General features: G+C 41.5%; 1 protein-coding gene and 1 pseudogene across 2 annotated transcripts; one reads left to right on the forward strand and one right to left on the reverse strand.

The window, feature by feature from the left end:
* Positions 1 to 1,078: 1,078 nt before the first annotated feature.
* On the forward strand, positions 1,079 to 7,166 carry LOC143629492 (protein TUNICAMYCIN INDUCED 1-like). The gene is made up of 3 exons (XM_077098762.1): positions 1,079 to 1,270; positions 5,833 to 6,183; positions 6,258 to 7,166. The coding sequence occupies exons 1-3, from the start codon at positions 1,145 to 1,147 to the stop codon at positions 7,062 to 7,064; spliced, it is 1,284 nt and encodes a 427-aa protein (XP_076954877.1). The 5' UTR covers positions 1,079 to 1,144; the 3' UTR covers positions 7,065 to 7,166.
* Positions 7,167 to 7,361: 195 nt separating this feature from the next.
* Positions 7,362 to 10,332, reverse strand: LOC143629386 (receptor-like protein kinase 7 pseudogene; annotated as a pseudogene). Its single transcript, XR_013152939.1, has 2 exons — positions 7,786 to 10,332; positions 7,362 to 7,717 (listed from the first exon to the last, which is right to left on the reverse strand). The product of XR_013152939.1 is annotated as a receptor-like protein kinase 7 pseudogene (transcript).
* Between the last annotated feature and the right edge of the window lie 304 nt (positions 10,333 to 10,636).

Genomic DNA, 10,636 nt, shown 5'->3' on the forward strand with positions numbered 1-10,636 from the left:
GACACGTAGGAAGTTTTCTTTATTTTTGACCTAGATTAAAATGTATCAAGACAAGTTATTGCTGTTCGGATATTATGATTTATAATATATTGATTTATGTTGATTTATATTTGTGTTTGCTTTGCGCGTGCGCGAATGAATGTATTTATTAAATATTGACACCCAATAGTGTCACGAGAAATGAAACAATATGTGGCGCCCCGATGTATAATCCGCCTTTGGTCGGGGTGTTACATTTACCCCTGACTTAACGAATAAAAATAGACGGGGTTAGAAAAAAGTACTAAAATGGCAAGTTTTAGAAACGTGAAGTAGCCATTTGCAATAAATTTGAAAACGGTACTAAAGTTACGTAATTAAACAAACCACAAGTACTATAATAGCACTTAACTCTAAAATATATAACTAAAAAACTATATACTATTAAACACAAACGAATATAAAGACAATAAAGTGATAAATTATTTATTCTAGAATTCATTACAGGTCTGGTTCGTAAATTTGGAATTCCATGTGTGACAATTAAAGATGGACCCTTAAAATAGAAACTCATATATATATATATATATAAGCAAACTTCATAAGTAATAAACGAGCCTTGAAATTTTAAACTTGTGCTTAGCTTGTTTATAAAAACCCGAGCCAGCATGGCTTGGCACGCTTTGTCTTGGGTTCAAGTACTAATTAAACTTGTTTACCTTTTTCAACTCAAGTGCAGGTAGTACTTGATTTAGAAGTTATCACTTAAGTTAGTTATTTGAGCGACAAATGAAAAAAATATAAAAGAAAAAGAAGGTGAGAACAAATAAACCGAATTATATTATAAAAGAGAGATGGGACGTGTCCGACCAATTGACTAAACTGAACCCTCTTGACACGGAGGATTAGACCAAGTTAACAACAGAACATCATCATCATGTTTCATCCACGTGTACCAATAAAATCAGAATTCCACGTCATCCATCCACCGTTAGTTCCCCTGTTGTCTAGAACCATCCTCCCGTTTATTACCTTACCTCCTCCTCCATCCATATTATCTATCAATCACTAAAAACATCTCAAATTTCAAATCAATTAATTCACCAATTCATTCTTATATCAATCAATCATCAGCATCATCCAATTGGATCATCCCATCAAATCAATGGCGGTTAAGGTTTCTAATTATGTTTATTTATTTGCTATTTTAATACTTCAATTTCTGCTGCTGGGCTCAAATGCTCTCATCTCCACGGCTAACGTCAATCCACACCATCCTAAAGCCATCGCGGTGAGTAAACCCAAATCCAATTGGATCAGATGTAATTCGTATATATAGATGCTTCATTTCATTCTCAATTTTAATTCGGATCCGATCAATTAGATGTTGATGTTCAGTTATTTGACTTTTTATTAGAAAGCATATGAAACCCTAGAAAAATTAATGAGTAATAATAATTATCAAATTAGATGATCAAAATTTGGACTTGAATTGAAACTCTTAATTTTAGTATTCTGTTACATTAAGCTAACTAATCAAATTAGGTGAATTATGTAACAAATTTAATAAAGTTGGATTCCAAGGCCGACTAGTTGGTCCTCGAACCCCTACCTTGGAGACTTTCTTCAAGTCTGCCTGCCTAGATTACTCGGAGGTGATCAAAAGTCGGGCTAGGATTCTCTAAAGTCGGTCAAAAGTCGGGCTAGGCGGTCAAAACTCAGCTAGGGTACCTTTTTACATGAATTATGCTTATTTTAACATATGTATAATGTAGGGGTATGGTACTAAACCCGGTTTTACGACCCTATGAGGTGTGTTAGGCCATGAGGCGGTTTTTTCCCCTTTTCTTCGGCCTTGTCTTTATTGTCTTTGAGTTTTGGGAGGTTTTCCGCATGATGGTGACATGTTGCGGTCCTTATGATAATGATGGTGCCCTGGCATAAATAAGATATAGCACGCATCATAGTGGCGCGAGGCCTGATAAAAGATGGAGCGCGCATCTCGGTAATAATGTAACATAACTTGCGCGCGAGGCGGCTTACGAGTTATGAGAATAATAAAGCCTGCGCGCGAGGCGACTTACGGATCTATGAGAATAATAAAGCCTGCGCGCGAGGCGACTTACGGATCTAGGAGAATAATAAAGCCTGCGCGCGAGGCGACTTACGGATCTACAAGAACAATAAAGCTTGCGCGCGAGGCGACTTATGAGCTATAAGAATAATAAAGCCTGCGCGTGAGGCGACTTACGAGCTATAAGAATAATGAAGCTTGCGCGCGAGGCGACTTACGAGCTATAAGAATAATAAAGCTTGCGCGCGAGGCGACTTATGAGCTATAAGAATAATAATGGAGCTTGCGCGAGTTGCGGCTTACGAGCTATAATAATAATGAAGCTTGCGCGAGTTGCGGCTTACGAGCTATAATAATGATGAAGCTTGCGCGAGTTGCGGCTTACGAGCTATAATAATAATGAAGCTTGCGCGTGAGGCGACTTACGAGCTATAAGAATAATAAAGCTTGCGCGCGAGGCGACTTATGAGCTATGAGAATAATAAAGCTTGCGCGTGAGGCGACTTACGAGCTATGAGAATAATAAAGCTTGCGCGTGAGGCGACTTACGAGCTATAATAATAATGAAGCTTGCGCGAGTTGCGGCTTACGAGCTATAATAATAATGAAGCTTGCGCGTGAGGCGACTTACGAGCTATAAGAATAATAAAGCTTGCGCGTGAGGCGACTTACGAGCTATAAGAATAATAAAGCTTGCGCGCGAGGCGACTTATGAGCTATGAGAATAATAAAGCTTGCGCGTGAGGCGACTTACGAGCTATAATAATAATGAAGCTTGCGCGAGTTGCGGCTTACGAGCTATAATAATAATGAAGTCTGCGCGCATGGCGACTTACGAGCTATAATAATAATGAAGTTTGCGCGAGTTGCGGCTTACGAGCTATAATAATGATGAAGCTTGCGCGAGTTGCGGCTTACGAGCTATAATAATAATGAAGCTTGCGCGTGAGGCGACTTACGAGCTATAAGAATAATAAAGCTTGCGCGTGAGGCGACTTACGAGCTATAAGAATAATAAAGCTTGCGCGCGAGGCGACTTATGAGCTATGAGAATAATAAAGCTTGCGCGTGAGGCGACTTACGAGCTATAATAATAATGAAGCTTGCGCGAGTTGCGGCTTACGAGCTATAATAATAATGAAGCCTGCGCGCATGGCGACTTACGAGCTATAATAATAATGAAGCTTGCGCGAGTTGCGGCTTACGAGCTATAATAATAATGAAGCTTGCGCGTGCGCGTAGACTGTGCGTCATGCGATGCGCGCAGATGTTGCATGCGCGTGCGCATAGGCTCTGGCTTTGTGCTATGCGCCACGCGCAGATGTTGCATGCGCGTGCGCGTAGACTTTATGCCCCGCGCCGCGCGCAGATGTTGCATGCGCGTGCGCAGATGTTGCATGCGCGTGCGCGTAGACTTTGTGATATGTGAGCATGTGATGCGCAAGCATATGTAATATGCGTGAGCATATGTGATGCGTGAGCATATGCGGTGCATGAGCATGTGATATGCGACTGCGCTCAAGCATCATGGTGGTGTGCATGTTGAACGGAGTGGAGCCGCGTTCGGTCTTGTATTCGGCGCGAAGCCGTATGGGTTTATGAGGATTCCCAACCTTTAAGTTTGGCGCTTGGCCTGATGGGTTTATGAGGATTCCCAACCTTTAAGTATGGCGCGTAGCCATATGGGATATTATGAGGATTCCCAACCTTTAAGTATGGCATGTAGCCATATGGGATATTATGAGGATTCCCAACCTTTAAGCATGGCGTGTAGCCATATGGGATATTATGAGGATTCCCAACCTTTAAGCATGGCGCGTAGCCATATGGGATATTATGAGGATTCCCAACCTTTAAGTTTGGCGCGTAGCCATATGGGATATTATGAGGATTCCCAACCTTTAAGTTTGGCGCGTAGCCATATGGGATATTATGAGGATTCCCAACCTTTAAGGTTGGCGCGTAGCCATATGGGATATTATGAGGATTCCCAACCTTTAAGCATGGATATTATGAGGATTCCCAACCTTTAAGTTTGGCGCGTAGCCGTATGGGATATTATGAGGATTCCCAACCTTTAAGTTTGGCGCGTAGCCATATGGGATATTATGAGGATTCCCAACCTTTAAGTTTGGCGCGTAGCCATATGGGATATTATGAGGATTCCCAACCTTTAAGCATGGCGTGTAGCCATATGGGATATTATGAGGATTCCTAACCTTTAAGTGTGGCGCGTAGCCCAACCTTTAAGCATGGCGTGTAGCCATATGGGATATTATGAGGATTCCCAACCTTTAAATTTGGCGCGTAGCCGTATGGGATATTATGAGGATTCCCAACCTTTAAGTTTGGCGCGTAGCCGTATGGGATATTATGAGGATTCCCAACCTTTAAGCATGGCGTGTAGCCATATGGGATATTATGAGGATTCCCAACCTTTAAGTGTGGCGCGTAGCCATATGGGATATTATGAGGATTCCCAACCTTTAAGTTTGGCGCGTAGCCGTATGGGATATTATGAGGATTCCCAACCTTTAAGTTTGGCGCGAGGCCTGATGCGCGCATGCACGGCGATGGAGTGGTGACTCGCGAGAGCGCATGCGTGGCGGAGGTCTCTTGCGCAAAACCCACATGGTGGTTTCCGCGGCGGCACATGCACGGCTGCGGAGTGAGAATCCGCGGGCGCGCGTACATGGCGGCGGAAGTCTGGTAATTTTTGGATCTGCAATTTAAGAGTTAGATCTGCAATTTTAAACCTAAAATCCAGGTCTGTAATCTAGATCTCGATCTGTAAATCAGCTCTAGATAGATCTGAAGCTCGGAGCAGATTTAAAACCATCACAGATCCGGAGACTTGATCATTCGAATCAGGCCGTTTCTTTTTGCACAGATCTGGAAGCCTCCTTTAGATCTATGGATCTTTTTGAGCTTTAATAGAATAAGCCTTGAAGCCTTTTTCTGTAAACTTCCAGATCTGGGTTTTTCCTGGGAGAGATCTGACAACCGAGAGGGAGATCGAAGGGTAGTTCGTTGCCGTCCCACGGATGGCGCCAATGTCGAAGCATGAAATGAATCTGACCTGATCCATGACGATGTTTCCACGGATTTTCGAGATGAACGAACCACGTCTTGATCTTCTTCTCCGGTTGCTTGAGACCTGCAATGGTTTTTCGGGGGTGTGGAGGTGACTGCTAAGAAATCTCAAAGATCTCTTGTTTACAGACACAAAAAAGTGGTGGTGGCTCTTATTGAGCATGACCCCTTAATAAGGAGGTGGAGACCTCCTTATATAGAGAGTCTCATGGCCACCATCATGGTACCCTAATGGGCCTAGCCCAGTTAGGGTTACCTCCACAAAACCCCCTCGGCCCAATAACATTGTATTAGTCCATATAATAAAATAAGCCAAACATAATAAATTTAGGGTCGTAAAACCGGGTTTAGTACCATACCCCTACATATAATATCCAAATATTGATTTTCTTTATATTTATCATGTCCGAGTACTCACAGCTCCCAAGTCGGTCGCCTAGGTTTGCGGTCTGCATGGCAACTTTTGCAATCTTGATTATAAGAACATTAAGATTTTGAGATTGCCTAGCTTTAAATGATTATATGAGTCTTTTGACACTGATTATTAAGGCCAAAGTAATAACTTTGAGCACGTTCCTCCAAACATTAGCTTTGTGTCAGTGGTATTATGATCAGGATTGAGTATCTTTCGTGCATCAGAAGTTGTTAGGGTTTTTAATGCTTTTAAGTTTTAAACCTGTTTATAGGATTTGAAGGAAGCTATTGTTAAAGGATTAGGGCTTCAATCGGATGAGCTTAAAGTATCTGGTTTTGATTCAAAAGACGCGTTAGTGGGTCGATCAGTGGCTTACGAGTTTGATGTAGAAATTGATGATAAAGTTCTTCCATTTAAGCTTTTGGAAGATGTGCATAAATGGGAATATGTGGATTTACCTATTTTTCAAGTAGAGGATCAAGCAAGAATCACAGGTGACGATAATGCGCTCGTTAAGAAGAAAGCCGCAACCGAAAGGTTACCTGTTTTGGCTCCGTTTCAGCTCGCAGGCCCCATGGAACTTTGGATTCAAGATGGCAAAGATATGAGACTTTCTTTACCTGTAAGTTCATTATCTTTTGTTAGTATTTGTTCTTAATGATTAAAATATTTAATTTTGTTATTAATGACATGCAGCATGATGTTGATGCTGGTGAGTTAAGGAAAGTAATATTATCAGAAGGAGCGGTTGTAACCGTCAAGGGTGCGAGGTCAGTCAGCCTACGCCACCCAGTAGAGTTTCCGCTTCCTTTAAACAAGTCTCAAAACGGGTTCGCGTCCGGTCTTTTAACCCTAGCCGAACGTCTCAGACACGCTTCCACCACTCAAACTCAACTTCTCTCACTTCGTATCGTGGGCCCCACATCTCTCACATCCCCGACCCCATCATCACCCGCTTCCAAAAACAAGCTCAAACTCAAACGCCTTGCTCCGGGTCTCGTTCAGTTATCCTCGGTTTCGAAAACCGCACTCTCGACTATTGATCTTCAAGGAGAAGCCCCAACCCTCCTCACCCCAGACCGTTTCACCACGTTCTGGCCCGTTACATCGGTCAACGGGTCCCACTCAAACTTACTCGGTTTAGAAAAGTTGCTTGGTTCTGTTTTGGGTTCAAAAGCAAGTAAGAAGGGGTCTTTTAAGTTATTGAAAGCGGATGTGTCGGCGCATACGTTTGTTAAGATGGGATTTAAGGTTGAGAGGAAGCTGACGGGGGATATCTCTGAATTCGGGCAGCTGCCCGAGTGGCGAACGAAGCCTGAAACTGTTAAGATGCATTTTGAGGTGTTGGCTAAGGTTGATGGTGACAAGTTTGTACCTGAGAAGGTTTTACAGGTTAATCCTGTACCTGTAGAACACACCATTGCACCGAGTGTTGTTACCGGAAACACAACAATGTCAAAGGTGCCTGTTGTTTATACACCTTTTAGTAATTTTGATTTATAGTGTTTTTATATGGTTTGAATCAAATATAAACGAATGCTTTTATTATCATTCTCGGTTTATAAAGGTTATATAATCATAAATGCAAATCCCTTGTGATATTAATTACTCTTCTATATATCTTGTGAAGAATTGCATAACTCTGGTAACAAAGCACTTGAACTAAGAAGATTCATACTGAAATTACATTTTTATTTTGAGGGAGTAGAAAAGTCCATATTATTTTTAGGAACTTTGCTATTATATGTTAATTTTAAGAAATTCTCCTTTACTTAAACCCATGTTTCAGGTATACAAATTTTAGTCCGTGGTAATATTGTCGATGACTATAGCGATAGGTGAACGAGACTCGATATGCTCCAACATTTGCACGACTACCCTCATTGATGGTCTTTTTGCAGGTAGTTGCATGGTGCAACGTATTGCAATGGTCAACACCTTCATTGCGTCTCTCTTTGACTCATTTGAAATATTTGGGTCAACCAACCCAATCACATTGTTCTTAATCCTCATTTCGTCATGAACCCAACATACTATATCTTTATTTTCCCCAAACTCGGGTTCTATTGGCTTTCTCCGGGTTACCAGTTCTATCAGTACAACACCAAAGCTATAAATGTCACTTTTCTCAGTAACATTAAAAGTGTTTCCATATTCTACAAATTAAAATGACAATAATCATTAATGTTTTCAAGAAAAATAAATCCGAGTGGTAAAGACTTACCAGGAGCGATGTAACCATATGTTCCTGCTATAACGTGTGATGAAGTTGTGACCTTATTTGTTTGCATAGTCTTTGCAAGCCCGAAGTCAGCTATTTTCGGCTTCATTTCCTCGTCCAACAAAATATTACTTGATTTCACGTCTCGGTGTATCACGGGTCGATCACATCCGTGACGCAGATACTTTAATCCCTTTGCAGCCCCCACCGCAATTTTGTATCGAACATTCCAATGCATTTCATTTGATTGATATGTATGTAACTGATCCCATAAACTACCATTAGGCATGTACTCGTAAACAAGTAGTTTCGAATTGTCATGTGCAATGCTACAATACAACTTCACCACATTTGCATGTTGAATCGAGCTCAAAGTGGCCACCTCGGCATCAAACTCTGGCCACCGGCTTTTCTGTTTTGGGATTATTTTTGCACTACTCGAGTAACTTCTACGCTCATCGGAGTCTCTTCCAGACTTCCATAGATGTTTCACGGCCAACTTCATTCCACACCTCAACTCGACTTTATACACTTTTCCCGAACCACCTTTTCCGATCAAATTGTTGGGTTTGAGAGATCCGAGTATCTCGCCTTTATCAAAACTAATGCCATGAAACTCATTCACCGTTATATTGTTACAATCGTTCGCCCTCGACTTCACGATGAGAAAGTACGCTACAAACATCACCAAAACCAAAACCAATACCAAGACGAGCGCACCAGCGATGAAGAAATACCTTGCAATCCCTAACTTGTTGGAGCGTCTAGAATCCACAGAACATTGTCGGAGACTTTTACTCTTCTTATCCGCGCATAACCCTGGATTCCCGCGAAAAGTATCATCGTATGCCTCTGCTAGTAAAGACTCCGGCACCCGCCCAGTCAACATATTATTTGACAAATCAATAAGGCTTAGCTTCGGCGATGACAAACTCGCCGGAATTACACCGGTCAGTTTGTTACCGGACAAATTTAAGGAGTTCAAATCCGTTAAGGAACCAAGAGTGGTTGGAATGTTCCCTGAAAGGGAATTTCCCGCGAGGTTTATATCGTCAAGAGAAACACATGAACCAAGAGACACTAGGATACTACCGGAAAACAAATTACCTTCCAAATGAAGACTGTTGAGGTTCTTCAAGTCCCCAATTCTTGCCGGAATCCTACCGGAGAACTGATTATACATCAACTCGATTTCCACCAAAGATGACACTTTTGATATTTCCTCTGGTAACTCACCAGAAAAAAGATTGTTGTATAAATAAAGTTGTGCTAATGAATTAGCTTCACCAATATTCGGTGTGACTTCACCCTCGAACTGGTTCATGGCAAGATCGATCATTTCTAAATGAGGCAAACTCCAAATACCGTCTGGGATTCTACGAGAAAGTGAGTTGTTGCTGACTCTTAATCGTGTCAATGACGAACAAGTCGCATAAGTCTCTGGAAACCCACCGGTGAAATTGTTTTGAAGCAACAAAAGATCAGTAAATTTCCCATTTTTGCACATATATGGTGGAACTAAACCCGTCAAGAAATTTTCCGATGCATCAATGTAAAGAAAATCCGAAAACAACCCTATCTTTTCTGGTAACTCTCCAGTAAACTTGTTACGGTAGATTGAAAACTCTTGTAGAAACCGGAATTCGCCAAACTCCACCGGAACTTCACCTGAAAACTTATTCTCATACAGTAGTAAGATCTCCATATGACTCATACTTTTTAACTCAGAAATATCACCTTCAAGACTGTTATTAGAAACATCAAGCTCCCGAAGAAAAACCAGATTTCCGAACCCTATAGGAAGAATCCCGGTGAGGCGATTATCGTAAAGGTCGAGAAACAGAAGATTCTCTAGCTTCGTAATCCCCATTGGGATTTCTCCAACCAGGTAATTGCAGGAAAACTCGAGGTCTTGTAACGACTCGAGCTTTCTGATTTCTTCAGGAATTGTCCCCTGGATATTGCATTTCGAAAGATCAAGAAGTTGCAACTTCCTAAGGGTTAAAATCTCCAAGGGAAATTGGGTTTTCTCAAAAGGGTTGTCTGATAATTCCAAGTTCGTGAGGTTAGTAAGTTTTGTAAGTGATTTCCATGGAAATTGGCCGGAAAAACGATTGAGGCGTAAGTTTAGATGGTGTAGATGAGTTAACAACGATATATCTGGAAACTTTCCTGTGAAAGAGTTGTTTTCGAGATCAAGCTCTTGAAGGTTTGTGCAGTGTGATATGTTAGAACTGATGGTACCATGCAAAAGGTTGCCTACGATAGAAAAATTTTGGAGTGATTCTAGGGAACAAATGGAATCAAAGTCAAGAGTTCCAACGAGTTGTTGTTCTGAAAGGTTGATTCCTATGACGGTGTTGTTGTCGCAGGTGATTCCAGTGAAGTTGCATACGGGGTTGTTTGCGTTCCATGTTGTAAGAAGTTGGGTGTTTGAACTTAATAAATTTGTTTTGAATTTGAGAAGGATTCGACGTGGGTCGGATTGAGAGGATGCGGGACTCATGATCGAAAGAATGAGGGATAGAAAACTTAATATTGATACAAGCGACATTCCAGTCATGTGGAAGAGGATGTGATGAAAGTGGCGTGGTGTGAAGTGGGGAAGTAAGTCGTTTAAACTAGAAACCAAAAGCTGTTTGAAAACGAGTAACACGTTTAGAAACCAAAAGCTGTTTGAAAGTGGCGTGGTGTGAAGTGGGGAAGCAAGTCGTTTAAACTAGAAACCAAAAGCTGTTTGAAAACGAGTAACACGTTTAGAAACCAAAAGCTGTTTGAAAGTGGCGTGGTGTGAAGTGGGGAAGCAAGTCGTTTAAACTAGAAACCAAAAGCTGTTTGAAAACGAGTAACACGT

This window comes from Bidens hawaiensis, unplaced genomic scaffold (assembly GCF_021521415.1).
Source record: "Bidens hawaiensis isolate Kalapana, Puna unplaced genomic scaffold, B.hawaiensis_p1.1 tig00005195_1, whole genome shotgun sequence".
In the NCBI taxonomy this organism is placed as follows: Eukaryota; Viridiplantae; Streptophyta; class Magnoliopsida; order Asterales; family Asteraceae; genus Bidens; species Bidens hawaiensis.